General features: G+C 41.1%; 3 protein-coding genes across 3 annotated transcripts in view; 2 read left to right on the top strand and 1 right to left on the bottom strand.

Annotated features, from left to right (window-relative positions):
* The first annotated feature begins 302 nt into the window (after window positions 1-302).
* On the top strand, window positions 303-3,177 carry masp2 (MBL associated serine protease 2). Its single transcript, XM_078288083.1, has 6 exons — window positions 303-310; window positions 384-606; window positions 690-867; window positions 1,160-1,291; window positions 2,579-2,775; window positions 3,010-3,177. The coding sequence occupies exons 1-6, from the start codon at window positions 303-305 to the stop codon at window positions 3,175-3,177; spliced, it is 906 nt and encodes a 301-aa protein (XP_078144209.1).
* A 1,456-nt stretch (window positions 3,178-4,633) lies between these two features.
* Window positions 4,634-12,744, bottom strand: dffa (DNA fragmentation factor, alpha polypeptide). The gene is made up of 6 exons (XM_071907389.2): window positions 12,602-12,744; window positions 11,340-11,498; window positions 11,084-11,238; window positions 9,988-10,192; window positions 8,625-8,752; window positions 4,634-7,479 (listed from the first exon to the last, which is right to left on the bottom strand). Exons 1-6 carry the CDS (start codon window positions 12,693-12,695, stop codon window positions 7,255-7,257), a joined length of 966 nt encoding a protein of 321 aa, XP_071763490.2. The 5' UTR covers window positions 12,696-12,744; the 3' UTR covers window positions 4,634-7,254.
* A 294-nt stretch (window positions 12,745-13,038) lies between these two features.
* The window catches only part of pex14 (peroxisomal biogenesis factor 14), a 44,353-nt gene continuing 42,128 nt past the window's right edge, over window positions 13,039-15,263 (top strand). Inside the window, exons 1-2 of the mRNA XM_071907404.2 lie at window positions 13,039-13,085; window positions 14,505-14,567. Coding sequence (XP_071763505.2) covers window positions 13,050-13,085; window positions 14,505-14,567 — 99 coding nt within the window. The 5' untranslated portion in view covers window positions 13,039-13,049. The remainder of the gene's footprint in view (window positions 13,086-14,504; window positions 14,568-15,263) is intronic.

A 15,263-nucleotide genomic window follows, 5' to 3' on the forward strand; every position in this document is an offset into this window, starting at 1 on the left:
ATTGCTTTTGAGGTGATAAAACAGAAAAAAATGTATCAGAAAGTTAGGCAAATAATCCTTTAAATGTTATTTAGATTAATCTGATGGTCAGATTGATAGGTTTCTGTGGCCGAGAGAGGTGTGGGATGAATGAATAGAGAATGATGGGAAATTGATCATGTGCCCGCCTCACTTTGTTTACTCAAATGTCGGCCGGCCAGGACAGTGGGTTCATTAACCCTAGGATCACTGTGGGTGAAAGGTTCCCAGTCAAACATTAAAAAACACAAAACAGACAATCTGTGGACTCTTTTGAAACCAACATGAACAGGTAAGTGTCTGTTATTATTTATTTGTGCAGAACAATCCTTCAAACTGCTGTCATCACACCTCATTTTCGCCAGTGTGCGCTGTGTGTTTGTCCTATTTTCCCTCGTCCGTGTCTCGCGGAGTGTGGAAATGACAGGGTTGCATGGCAGCTTCACCTCCCCCAGCTTCCCTCAGCCGTACCCTGACAACCAGCACACAGTGTGGAACATCACTGTCCCAGAAGGCCACAGGGTCAAACTCTACTTCACCCACTTCAGCGTGGAACCCTCCCAGCAGTGTGAATATGATTACATTCAGGTATACGTTGGAGAACTACAAGTAGCGTTATCTGCGTTAGGTAGCTTGCTTGCTAAAAACGACCTCTGACCTTGTCAAACCAGGTGTTGGCAGAGGGCAATGAAACCTTGCGGTTCTGCGGTGAAGAACAGAAGGACTATGAAAGCACCCCGAGGAACACTGTCATCCTGTCAGCAGGGAACCTCATGTCAGTGGTCTTTAGGAGTGACTACTCTAACGAGGGACGATTCACCGGCTTCCAAGCATTTTACGCCTCCGAAGGTGACACAGGATTGTGATATTGTTGCCAGAAGGCAGATGCACTTTTGTTGGTGGTAATTCCATAGAGCACATCTTAATGGAGTTCCTAGAGAAATAATCTATGATAACAGGATTATGTTGCCATGGATATATATGAATGTTTTAAAAATATTGAGGCTCATTTAGCATTTACAAAGCATCCATACAAAGATAATTCCACTTTCATCATTTAAAGTATGTGAATGGATGGAAAAAATAAATAGCAGAATTTACTGTTTTGCGTTACACTCTCTTCCCTTTTTCTGCTTCACAGACATCAATGAGTGTCTGTCTATGGTAGATGGGGAGACCATGTGTGATCATTTTTGCCACAATTACATTGGTGGATATTACTGCACTTGCAGACCTGGATACCTTCTCCATGACAACAAAAGATCCTGCACAGGTGAGAGCAATGCAGAGCAAATCTTAAAAGGCATGTTCATTTTAGATCAATCAAAGTGAGTGAAAACCTTAGTGAGGTGCAGTGTTAAGAGCTTGGCACAATGCGTTTGATTGTAAATTGATTTCTGTAATTATATGTTGTTTGTGTTCCTTGATATAATGCAGCTCAGCTCCTCACGACCATAGCATGGCAGGAATTAGTGACGATGAAGCAAAGCACAGGAATTTTCATTAGCGTAAATTAACCGCTGTCTGACGCATTTGGCTATAAGATATTTCAATTCTACTGCATTTTTTGATGACAGACAAATGATGTCACAAAATGTGTCATTGTGGCATTAATAAAATCAGAAGAAAAGTTATAATACAGCATGTTGTTTACCTTCTGATTTCGGTTTGGAAGGGTAGATGATAATATTGAGGGTAGATGATTGTATTGTAAGCTTATCACTGCACCTATTTATTGGAAGAAGGAAACCATTTGCCTTTCAAAATCTTCTAAATATTATACAATACTGCAGAGCATATCTTCACAAAACAATTTGCTGACATTTTCAGACAGCGCACACAGTTATTGCGGTGTTTGAGATTGGATTTCATTCTCACATTGCTGGTGTGTGCTAACTAATTTCAGACTGAAAAGGCATACTGATGCATAAAGTAGTTGATCTCTGCCAGCCGGTGTAAGGCAAGGTTAATTACTGTCGATTCCTAAGGGAAAAGCGACTTCAAAAAGGCGTTAAAAATTGATACCTGTTTGCAGCACTAATAGTGCACTGATGCTAGGTAATTAATCACAATTACGAGTGGATGTGCCTTAAATTATTATTCTTTGCCAGAGGAAAAAAGGTGACAAAACAAATCATGCAATGAATAGGCAAAAATGATTATCTGCCTACAGATTTCGCTAATTATATGAATTACAGCAACTCTGCCTCTTTGCAATATTCATTTGTTTTTGTCTGTAACATCTGCATACTTGCCAGTGCAATAACGCAACCCAAATTAATCCCATCTTTTATGATGCCAGAAAATGTCTCAATTGACATGAAAAATTATTTTCTTTTAATCACAAAACTTTTTAATACCAACACTTTATAACCCATAACTCAGCGGCTGTTAGATTCTGAAGGCTTATTCGTCAGTATTCAAATAGACATGCAACAAGGGCCTCAACGGACTGAACAGTGAGGACTGGACAATGACATGTAACTCAAACAGAGAAAAATGACCATGTAGTGCCTGTGTCTGAGTGGGATTTTAATGAGGCTGTGAGTCTTCCCTGCAGTGCCATGTGAGAGCCAGGTGTTGACCGCGCTGTCGGGGGTTTTGACCAGCCCCGGCTACCCGAGTCCCTACCCGCCCATGAGTCAGTGTGACCACACCATCCGTCTCCCGGAGGGCCACAGAGTGATCCTGGACTTCCTGGAGCCCTTCGATGTAGAGGGACACCCAAACGCCCCGTGTCCGTACGACACGTTGAAGGTTAGTCGCGTGACTTCAGAACCGCAAACCACACTAACACACAAAGGACGATGAATAAGCAATGTATTCCTCCTCATGCTTGGTGAGGCAGTCTATCATTGTGAGTTGTCCCCCTTGGGGAGGATATATGGCCATGCGGTTTCCTGCATATTTTCAGTTTGGCTGGACATCAATCAGTCAGACATATAATGAGACAACATCCCGGTTCCTTATTTGATGTTCCTCCTCTACAAGATTTCGACAGCAGGACAGGAGTACGGACCCTTCTGTGGATCGTCACCACCAGGCCGGATTGACACAGGAAGTTACCAAGTGCATGTTACGTTCAGGTCTGACCCTTCTGGGAAAAACAAGGGATGGAAGATTAAGTACATGAGTACCAGAACTGAAGCTTTAATTTAAGAGACAAGGCTCACTGATGACTTGTTAGCCTGTGCATTGTATGTCAAGATGTCTGAAATTTTGAAATTGTGACTATGACATTGTGGAAACTAAAGTAATTGTTCTTCAATAAAAACCACCATATTTTTTGTGATGGCTGGATTATTTTAGATAATTTGATTGTGTGGCTAGTAGAGGCATTAACCTTCTGATACCTTGATATAGTGTTGACACTGGTGCTACAAAGACGATATCTAAAATTCAAGCGCTTTCATTTCCTTTGAATAAAACGTTAAGTCTAATCGACGTGTTGTGTGACCAGACAAGCCCCTTCAGTGATAGACAACTATTTCCCAAAATAGCCATATGCAAACAATTATTCTGTCTGGCTAATCCAGCCAAAGACAGAGACAGTTGACGCATTGTAATGTCCTGGCAGAAATAAATTAATTCAGTAGTGTGAAAGTCAAATCAGCGGGCTTGTGTGTGTCTCCTGTCTAAGAGGCGGCGCATGGTAGTCGTTTAACCTTCATACATTATGCAGCTTGTTCTCAGCACACCCCAGCTCTACTTCTCTATCAAAACAGTCATTATAGGGTTCTTCAATCCCATGAAATTGCCTCTCCTTTGACACGTTTGCATTCCCTCACTAACATTTTCTCTATCTATGGCCTTCAAGTGGGGCAAAGTCCTACCATGAAGAGCCTGTTTGAATGTGTGGCTGTGGGAAAGGAACTCAAACACTAAGTCTGATTCTTTTCCCTGTTTTTGTGGTTGTGGTTACAGTGTTTGATATTTTTGTTGTGCCTCAAAATTAGGCCTATGCCACTTTTCTGTGAAATATCGACTTCTTTTGAACCGCAGTATGTGAACTCTGACTGAACTGTTTCAACAGCCTTAAAGAAAATTGCTCGATGTTGCTTCGACCACAGACTTTGTTGTAGTTTGAAGGCCACTACAACTCCTTGGTAAGGTATGTACTGACCCATAGCATGACATCATCTTGGCATTTCCAACTGAACAGAATTATATTGCCTTCAATTGCCATGTATTCTTTCATCGGCTTATCTCAAAACCATCTGATCACATACAGTAAGGTTTATAGCATGAAATATCTAGACAGCACCTCAGGCTATAGAGTGCACACCTATAGTATAGTTAACTATGCACTATTAAGTCCATATTAAATCTACCAAGATGCTGTGAAACATCTCATAGCACAATCTACTGCTCCCATACCCCACTCAATTATAACGGTTCAGCCTATAGTCGGAGCCAGTTCCACAGGATTTACACACACCATGGAACCCATTAACTGTTGGGACATATCTAGAAGCTGCATGCTGCCAGTAGGCTTTTTTTCCTGATATGCCCATCACTATTTTGTTGCCAGTGTCATGCGTCTGCTTGAGCGTGAACTTATTGTATGCAAAGAAATACAAAGGAAGTTCATTGTGTCAAAAATTGAACAGCCTTTACTTTATTCATAGCGTTTCTGCCTATGGCAGCAATTAACTAACCAGCAGCAAGTGGTTCCTTTTTTTCCTATTTTATTCCATTCTGTGCAGAGAAGAGCTCCCAGCTACCCATTATAAACAGTGTATGATCATTGCAACGTAAGGTGGAGTAAATGTCCTGTGAAACTAACATGTTTCACTATACAGTAATGCTCATCACTTGGTAGTCCTGTGGTCTTCAGAGGAGGAAGGCCTCAAGAGCTTCCAGCTTCTATGGGTCACTCAGCTTGTGTATATGTTATATGCATTTAATATTTAATGGGGAAAAATATGTGACAACAGCACTCTAAGGAGTGTGTGGGCTAGTTTATTTTAGTCAATCCACCCTACTTGTTAGAACACGTGCATCACTCACCAATAAACACTTGTATAAATGTATATATAAAAAAAAAAACTTTAATCGCATACAATTCTGTACAACTTTCCATGGGAACATTTGGCACACATGTACAAATTTATTTCAAAGAAGGAATGTGTTGAGGAACTTTCAAACAGTAGTTTACAATTCATGTTTATTTTTAGCGTAACAAGGTTCAGTATAAAACTGCAGAGTTTCAGTGAAACTGAAAGTAACGTGCCGAGGCTCAGCACAGGCTTTTTGCCATTACATCACAAGACTATGTAAATGAGACAGGCAGCTGTATAAATTGGTCCACATTTCCTTGTAGCAAATTAAACAGTCAAGTAAAAGAACATGGCGACATGTCAATCTCACCATGACACAAAAAGATAATCTTTTTGGAAATTCAAAGCTACCATCATTCTCTTGCATAAGGATCTTATTGGCATTGTTCATGAGACAGACTTGGATGCTGAGATGACAGGAGTGACAAAGGCCATCTAGTACTAGACCTCTGAGTCACATGGACACACCATTGTACACGCAGTCTTACATCACAACCACTCAGGGACAGGCTGATATGAAACCTATGATATGAGGCCTAATCGTCTTTAATGAACGCTTATTTCTATGTAACTCAAAGCTGAAGCAATGTCTTCCTATGTGATATAGCATTTCTTGTCCAACTCTTTGGTAGAATGATTGTCTGTGCACTCCAAATAAATGAATTTACTCATGTAAGGTTAGCCTTAAAATAAGCCCAAAATATACATGGTATTTGGCATCATTTGCATAGCAGTGTCTTACAAAAAAATTGTCACACTCAGCTTAATCCTGCCTGTGGCTTATCTAAACAATCCAAGTCACTCAAATGTAGTGCTGTACCAGGCAGCGCCCAGGAGAAGCCGGAAGAAGTCAGGGTGGACTAAAGGGGGAGATCCTGCAAGGTGTTTAGATGTTTTATGTTTCTTTCGACCAATCACATCCACAACGGTGCTCACACCAAGAAGGGGTAGGGTCTTACATGCTGGCATTATTTGTTAGTTTGCCATTGTGCCTATGGAACCTGACCATGGTTTAAAGAAGTGTTTCTACCATTTAGTTTTCCACATGGAGATTTCCTAAATGCTGGTTGCAAATCAATCAATGACAAAAGTTGACAGGGGCCCAGATTCATTAAGGCTGCAGGCCAAGAGCAAATTGCCTCATTCATGTGCAGGAGCTGAAGGCAGCAAGTTGGCGTGCGATTCACAAAGAATTTCATGCTTATCGGACAACCACACAACTTTACCCTCTATTCAAGCCTGGTCCAGGATAAAAGCTTTAGTATTAGCCTTATTTATTTTTCATAAGTTAGAAATTGCCTGACATTATGGGTCTGCTGGTAGACAATCAAATGTGTGCAACTGCTTTTAGCCAGCTTTTCTGAAATCTCGATGCAAAAAAACATGATGGTAGAAACTATGGAGTGAGGTTGTGGGAAGCATTGGGGAAGACAACAAGCAGACAGGAGCAAGTCATGGGGCATAGTGGAGGGAGGGCCTGGCTGCCAGCTGTTTGAAATAAGAAGCCGCTGTAGCTGCTTCAAACCTCCCCACAGATCCCTTATATTCAAGATGGGAATGTCTTTTCAACAGTGGAACATATAAATTATTGCCAACAGAAACAAAATAAAGCACTTTAGAAGTCATTCACTTCTATCTGCTGAAGATCCACAGGGTTGTCATACCTATTTTATAATATTCCTTAACTATATTCAAATTAAAATTCAAAAATAAAACATTTAATTAAATTCCAGTCGTACCTTTTGCCTTAATTGCCACTGTGTTTGAACATCAGCAGAAGGTAAGCCAGCAATACTGGGCTGTCGATCAAACAGTAACAGCATCTAAAAGACCTTGAGCTCATCATGGATATGTTTATCTATGGTTATTTTCACAGTATGGCGCTCCCCTTATCAAAATAAAAAAGTACCCAATGCACAGATGATGCAAGTGGTTAATTTCCACATTTCTTTGATAAACATAACTTGTGCAAATCACTCTGCCTCCTCTTGAGGCAAAACTATTCAAGTGGTTTGCCCGGGTGAGTTTTACAATATGATGCAAGCGTCAACATCATTGACATTCATGGATTCCAGCATTATGGACATTATCACTAACACACAGTAAATCCCATTCTACTGACCCTGGGGCAGGTAGTGTGAATTCTTATCAGTCTCTACTCAGGTGAAGCTTTGGCCTACTTGCTGCCTGTGGCTGGTGCATCTTGGCTGTCCTCGGCGCTCTTCTCATTGGACTGCTGGTTGCCGTCCAGCTGCGTGTGGCTGCTGAGGGAGTGCATGGCCTGAACCTGCTGCAGCCGTCTGGTCAGCTCAGCTTCGCAGGCCCGCAGCAGCCCCGACGTCCTCTCTCTGTCCCAGCCCAGCACCTGCTCCATGGTTTCCACTCCCCTGCTCACCACCATCTGGAGACAAACAGGACAGAGCTTCATCTCGAACACCCGGAGTATGAACATGTATAACAGACCAGCGAGGACGCAGTTATTCTATTAAAACTATGTCGATAGGCCAGCCGGTGTTTTGCCAAAAATTTGTGTGGATGTAATTTTCAGTTTTAGGACCCCGGGTTCAGTATCTGCACCATTAGCAACTGAAAAATGCTGTTTATTTTTATTTCATGGAATGGACTCATTGTACTATAACTGTCCAATATCGACTTGTTTTCGTTAAACAATGAGGCCAGATGTTTAATTGTTATCGTTTTTACATTTTTATAGCAGTGTGTGTGAGTGTGTGTGTGTGTGCGTGTGTGTGTGTGTGTGTGTGTGTAGGGGAGGGGGGGTAATAAAGGATATAATTAGATGCCTTTATTAATGTCATTATATTAGTACTTTAAAAAGTTACAAAGTACTGTGAAAGAAAACATTTACAACCAATATAGGACAGATTTATGGAGATATGAGGTCAACATAAAAATGTAATAAGAGGCAAGAATAATAAATAACAACAACAAGAAATAAAAGATACTCTGCAACTGAGCCGGCTGAAAAGTCAAGAAAATGTCAAGGAGGATTACACTTCCCTTTTAGCTTGAGCTTTTAGCTTTGGATTGTATGATAAAACTATGTGTCACCATTCAAGTATCCACGTGTTGTGTTATGACTTGCAATTTCATGTAGCTGCTTCATCATCTTTTCAGTTGTGTATTACTGACTTGATGGAGTACATGACAACATAAGCCCTGCTCTAGAATGCACATGCTGTTTTGTTATTTGTTGACAGCGTAAACAACCTGACCGTGTTGTGGCCTGTTCATATTCATCATATTGTTGAAGTAGACCACAGAATATATTGAAGTAGAGTACAGTGGAAGAGCGTCCCCATGTTGTAGTGACATGTAAATGCACCCTGGTATTGAAACTCAGGCCTGTCTAAATGTAGCATTTTCACGAGGTTCCTAGATAAACTGTGTCCTTTGTGTTATTTGCCAATTAAGTAAAAGTTTCAAAATAAAATCTGGAATATTTTATATGTATATTTGAGGCAGACTGGCTCTCAGCTTCACTACCCGGTGTCGTATTCAGTGAGTGCGGTTGTCTGTGTGGACTACCTGCAGCTCCTCAGTGGACAGCCTGGTCTCGGGGCTCGTTTTGCCCTTGAGGACCATCAGGGTCCTGGTCATGAATCCAGACGCCGAGTCCACCTCCATCCCGTCCGGCATATCCACGTCTCCAGCCCCTGACACAATGAAATGGGTATACAGTATAAACCCCTGCACATGAGATGGGACTGTTAAGCAGCAACAATGGTTCCACCTAGTGACCAAAAGGCACAGGCACAGCTCTGCCCTTATGAGCTATAGTATGTTAAAACAAGGCAGCAAGGAGATAGTGTATGCACATCTGAAATCCTGACCGAGTGCTTGGTACAAAAGTAAAAAATAAGTAACAGAAGTCAAATGAATGAAATAGAACAAAAGAGATCCAGTAGATTAACGCTCCCTACTAGTTTACTCAATAACATTTAGACCTCAACTTGTCTGCATGAGGCATGTATGGATATTTTCACAGGGAATATCTGTTTTCCATTTCACTTTCACTCAAAATAACCCATCATTTTTACATCAGAGGCTGAGGTTTTGTCAACAACCTCCTTGTCCCTGAGCCTTGTTCTAAAACTACCAGTTTTTGTGTATCTTCCTGCAGGGTTACACTATTATGGCTGATTATTGCTGGATGTTGTGATCATGATTATTAATCACAATTTTTAGTCTTAATGATTTTAGGAATGAAAATTATTTTACAGCACTTTTGGCATCTCATATAACCATCTTGACTATTTAGTTATTTTATGACAACATCAGGTATTCTATATGAAATCAAATTAAATATTTCACTGTTGCCAAATTGTTGATATTATTATTTTTTTTTTAACATACATTTTATTAATTTAAAAAAATAAAAAGGTACACAATGCAGCATCAAGGATTACAAAGGCAGACAAGACCCTTCTTCCACCCACGCCAGTCACCCGAACGTTACAAGTGAGTTACTAACAGGCTCTTACAAAGGGTTGCTTGATGGCAGTTTCCACTCTTTGGAGAACAATTGGCCCTACAACAGAAGCTGTGATAGTTCTGCAGGGGAGATAATCTAGAAGAGGTGACCATATCTTTATAAATAATTGCTTCCCTATAGGACTGCACCTATTCTTTCATGAGGAAATACACTGAAGATCTCCCTGTGCCAGAGTGTGGCTGTGGGTGGAGTTTCTTTAACCCAATTAAAATGCAAAAGTAAAATGCGTTTCCAGGCAAGGAGTAGCAACTCATCACATCGTTTTTACTGTGAGAAGGAAAGCGCAAGCCAAGAATAAAAAGTCATACGTCTTTCTTTAGTAGTATTGCCAAAGTTTATGATTATTAACTGTAGAATTGAAAATCATAATCTGCATGCCTAATAATGTAGCCCTACCTTCCTGGCTGGGCAGGCTGGGCTCCATCTCTTGTGTGTCCTCTCTCTCCACAGCTTTGAGGTAGAGCTGGAGCAGATCCTTGGACTGCCTCTCCTCCTCCCTGCGGTCCAGCACTCTCTGCAGCGTCTCCTGGAGCTGCTCAGCCTTCTTCTCTTGGAAGCCCAGTGCAGAGGCCAGTTCAGGGCAGGGGATGTCCACCAAGGCCTGGAACAGCACAGGACACAGATATTACTTAAAGCTGATCTGATGAAGGCCATTTTGACTGAAACGTCATGTTTTTAACGCAATAAATAGACTCCATATTTTTCTCCTGAGCAAGTGTTGAGCCTAACTTTTTTGTTCTCTTTAATGCTACAATATGAAACTTTTTGGACACCAAATAAATAGGATATATTATACTTTATTCGTCTGTGTCCATCTGTGACCTGGTGTGCACATACCTAAATTCACCCGTTTGCCTGAATTGGCTTTCAATGATGAAGGATGTTTTTGGGTGAAGATCTTTTGCTCTGGGCATGGCCAGCAGTGAGTTGGGTTGTGGCTATCAAGCATAGGAAAGTCACAGCAACAACAACAATGGCGGAAAGTAGTAAGAAATTAACAAGGGTGAACATTGGCACTGTTTGTTTTTTTTGTTGTTGTTTTTTTATTGAAGATTGTCTGTGTTCACCCTCTGCTTCTTCAACGCCTGTGGTGGCCTTACAGATGCCTGTTCTATCAGGCTCAGTCAGGACAGCTGCTGTTTCAAAGCAGACAGCTCATCAAGAAGACTGACAAGTATTAACTCATGAGCTTGTCTAACTGAGGGGGAAGCAGGCGGGGCTAATGCACTTCCTGCCTCAAGGCAAAAAGTTGCATATTGTAGCTTTAACAGCACAAAAATCCAAAAGCTGATGGTGACAATTTGGGAAAATAATTTAGTAGTAGTAGTGTAATGCCTTTATTATTGTTATTATTATATCCTAGTTCTACAGTATTTCATTTAATAAACAAAATAAAGTGAGCCATTATGAATCTTTTAGGCGTGTTGATGACTGACTGATGGCAGATACTGTTGGCTGAATGTGGTAGGATTGCTGTTGGCAGGTAGCCTACCTGTAACTCTGCCTCAGACATGAGGATGATGCTGGCCAGGTCCTGCTTCAGCTGCTGGGCCAGGATCTGCCAGGGCTCCGTTCCACTGGCGGTGTCCACTGCATCAGCCTCCAGCACCATAGACTCCCTGGTCATCCAGGCCGTACCACCATCAACTACAACGGAGAGTTAAATGAACACCGAAACACATGGCGGCACATGATGCAGTCAGAATGACTGGAATGGACAAATCTCAGACAGAGGTAAAGCTGCTTACTCCTGCGAACCGCTGACCATGTCTCTTTTTCATGCAACAGCATGAACTTTGTGTTTGTGGGTAAGCACAAAAAGTACGCCTCATCCTCCACTATCGTCCCATCATCTTCTAGGACCACTGAGACAGGGGCATCGGGGCTGAAACCAAGAGACTCACACCCTGAGGGAAGAACAGAGAAAGAACAGACTTAATACAAATAAAGCGATTCATGTGACTTGACAGCAAATAATATAATTCATACTAAAAACATTCACATACAATTAGGGGGGGGGAAAGGGAAAAAATATAGATAAGAATGGGAAAACTAAGACTACAAACAACAGGAATACAACAAACAGCAATTCAAATGTTATCCAAAAAAAAAGGAGGGACATTGATTGAAAGAACATACTGTAATCATTTAATAAATGCATGCGCCTAGGGGAAATGTACCCAAGGTGTGTATCCAATATGTTTCCCTAGATCTGTGCTGTTTATCAATGTCCCCACCCCTTCTGGTAAGATTGATTTGCTCGGTGCCAAAGTAAGTACAGCTGCCAGCTAGGTGTGTGCAGCTCGGTGCAGCATCAACACCATGTTTCAGTTGTGACAAATTTTGGAGCAGTCAGTAAATTTATACTTCTTCTGAAAATATGACCTCAGATTGCACTGGGCATCTAGCTGATTTGTGTCCCTCGGGTAGAGTGTAACACGTGCGTTATAAAAGAGATTTGGAAAAAAAAAAAAAAATTTCTACTTTTTTTCCCCAACCCTCGAATGGCACATATTGTTACCTATTTTAACTGTATTGGTCACAGGTCTAAAAGGTGTGGAGATTTGGGCCACGCCTGGTGACTAGCATTCTAGGAATGAGCAGGACAGGAGGGAGGGTCTTGCCTGGAGATCGTGTTCAGTTCTTACAAGTTTGAGCATGAAAACGTTGCTACACACAGTTTATTCATGAGCATGAACAGAAAGCTCAAACTTAAAATTTTGCTGCACAGTTTCAAACTCTAGCAAAATCACTAGTGGTGGTGCGACTTACTTCACGTAAAGTAAGATTTAACTGAAGGAACGTTCAATACAATACAGGCGATCGCAAAGTACTATGACTGTTTCATTCGATAAAAATAGAAACTAGTTAATTATGTAAATTCATAACGTAACGTTTATGAAAAAGAAAAACACTGAACGTTAAGCAGCTACGGTTCCCTAACGTTAACGTCAACGCACTCATTTGACAAGCACCTCTTCAGCTAACAAGTTAGCGCTTCTCTACTTACCTTTTATCTTGAGCTGTTCTAAAGAGGGGACCACCAACCCATATGATTTTTGGCGTGTGAAATTGCACACCTTACAGGGTTTCACTTCTGTCATCCTAGACTTTATGTGGGCAAACCTTTTAAGATTCACAAGTGACAGCAGCTCTCTCGCCTTAAAGTTTCGAACGCGGAACCACTGGTGACGCTATGCACTCTGGGACATGTAGTTTTATATAGAACATGACCCTGACCTAGCTATCATGATAATCATAAAATAGACAAAACTTACGTAGTGAGGAAACAAATGACTATTTTGTATTACCTGCATTATCTAAATCGGATCGTGTAGCTGCAACTCAGTCGAAACCATAGAAACCCACATTTTCCTATTATTTTCTTGTTGTCCTGGTTCAGAAAAAGTAATCGATCGTGATTCATTCGAGCAGCCACTCCGGGAAGGCATAGGAAGATGGCATCCACTGATCAACCTGATCCACCAACACAGGTCTAAATTTATTCTTCTATGACATTTAGCTACTTCCGAAAGTCCAGAAGCGAGGCGAAACTATCAATAGCCGTTTATAATTTGTACGTCTTGATTGGCAACCGTTTGGTTGACTGTACTTTTAAACCGACTAGATTCCAAATTGTTAGCTTGGTCGCTAAGGTTAGCATGCTAGCTAACGTGTGCTAACGTTACAAAAGTTGCCTCTGACGTGGTCGTGTTGACAAGTGGAAAGACAGGGCCAAGCTGCACGTTAATGGGCTTTACCACATCTTGACAAAACTCATGTGGCTCGCTTACTAAGTCAGCTAACACTAATTATCTACTACTACCCAAAAGTTAGGTCCTAACGTTGGCCATGTAGCGTTCTCTCTATCTTATGTGCAGGTAACGGTATTCCTTAATGGAAAGGTCAGTGTTAGCTAGCCTCCTAACAAACCCGGTTTGTACCAGGTGGCTCTTTGCTAGCATTCTGCTGTCTTACTTTAATGTAGACAAGCTGCTCGGATTATTCCCAGAACATGACACAAAGTTATGGCTCATGCATCACGCCAAGATGAGCTCTATACGTTGCTGCTACATTAATTATGTATTATGTGTGCTGGCACGCATTAATCAATATGCACAGTACATACAGAATAAACCCGTACAATGCTATTCCAGAATAAAGGCAGCAGTATTTAAGATGTGCAAGGTAGAGTTTATGTTGATGACCAGAGGCATAAAGTGTTGAAGGAGGAGAGGGGGGAAAAACTACAGAACTTGACTCATGACTTCTCACATGCAGGTCAACAGTTAGAAAACAATTCATCAGCCAATGCATGAGAAACTGAGGATGAGCAACAAATGTTTGGTCCCGTGGCCTCCTTTGACATATATTTATGAACCATAGACCCTATTGTGTTTCTTGTAATTAACATTATGGTCATTCACCCCTGTTATCTATATAATGCAGAACCCCAACATTGTCTTGAATGTCAAAAAAATAAAGTTTTCCTTCACTAAACAGCAATAGAATATATTGGACAGAGGCAGGCTAGACTAATGTAACATCAAATATCTGGTTTTACTGGTTTCTTCCCTTCCCCTAAACAAATGATCTTGGAATCATTAGCATTAACAGTTAACTGCCAGAGATATTACTGTGTTCTACTATTCTAGACTGACTACTCAACTGGGTAAGCTTATTAAATACATTAAGATAGCTTTCATGTATGTAATTAGTTTCATCAGCACAAATCTCTGGAATAGATAGATAGATAGATAGATAGATAGATAGATAGATAGATAGATAGAACCCTGTTTAGCCCTGTTTTCAGTATAATCTACTGAAGCAACACTGCTGTCTTGATAAACCAGCAGGACTTCCATGCCTCCAGTAGATGGCACTCTCATACAGTTGTTTGTTTACCTCCTCAGCCTGGCCCTCAGCCTGGCCTTCCACCTGAAGATGATGCAGCGGCTCCCCCCAGAGAAGCACTGGTAAGGCTTCACTGTTCACTAGAAATTATTTCACAAAATAGAATTACAGAAGCAGTGATACATGTCCATTTGATATAAGTCTATATTAAATATAGACAGCAGTCCATATCAAATGATAATAAAGTCTAATTTAATCTCATGTAATCGAGAGAACCATATTTGGATGAATACGTTATTGTCACGCACATAATTTTCAACTATTGATAACTTAGACTAGTTCAGTGGTTTTCAACCATGCACAATACCACCGATGCCCAGGTATGCAAGTTTTCCCTCTGGCCAAACACTCAAGCAGCTGATTTCACTGGTTAGTCCCCCCTCTCCCATTGAAGGTGTGCTAATCAGTTTGGTTGGAATGAAATCCTGCATGCTCTTGGGCATTGATGGTTGAGAAACACAAGCTAGTTGTATTCATAGAACATGTGATCTGGTGACTTAAAGACATTTGTTTTCATCTTTTCATCAAGGAACTAGTTTCCTTGGCTGATCAGATGAGATTATATTCCCCAGCAAGATCAAGTGTTGAAGGCTTCCAATTAGCAGCGAGTCAGTTTAGCACCACACCGATGGTCTCCAAGCCTTCTAATGAGAGCCTTCTTCATGTTCCTCGTCTTTGGAGAATAAAGAGCATGTAGAAAGGCCTGTTTGAACGGTCTTTGCCACAGTGGTTCCACAGTTGGTTGAATGATTTTTAGG

This window comes from Centroberyx gerrardi, chromosome 14 (genome assembly GCF_048128805.1).
Source record: "Centroberyx gerrardi isolate f3 chromosome 14, fCenGer3.hap1.cur.20231027, whole genome shotgun sequence".
Taxonomy (NCBI): domain Eukaryota; kingdom Metazoa; phylum Chordata; class Actinopteri; order Beryciformes; family Berycidae; genus Centroberyx; species Centroberyx gerrardi.

What these genes read in the sequence shown, in the direction of transcription:
- masp2 (XM_078288083.1), top strand. An exon ending in AGCATTTTACGCCTCCGAAG is followed by an intron (nt 868 to 1,159) that starts GTGACACAGGAT and finishes TCTGCTTCACAG; the next exon opens with ACATCAATGAGTGTCTGTCT. An exon ending in CAACAAAAGATCCTGCACAG is followed by an intron (nt 1,292 to 2,578) that starts GTGAGAGCAATG and finishes TCTTCCCTGCAG; the next exon opens with TGCCATGTGAGAGCCAGGTG.
- dffa (XM_071907389.2), bottom strand. Translation starts at nt 12,695, where the DNA reads ATGACAGAAGTGAAACCCTGTAAGGTGTGCAATTTCACACGCCAAAAA. An exon ending in ATGGTCAGCGGTTCGCAGGA is followed by an intron (nt 11,239 to 11,339) that starts GTAAGCAGCTTT and finishes TCTCCGTTGTAG; the next exon opens with TTGATGGTGGTACGGCCTGG. An exon ending in TGTCCACTGAGGAGCTGCAG is followed by an intron (nt 7,480 to 8,624) that starts GTAGTCCACACA and finishes GTTTGTCTCCAG; the next exon opens with ATGGTGGTGAGCAGGGGAGT.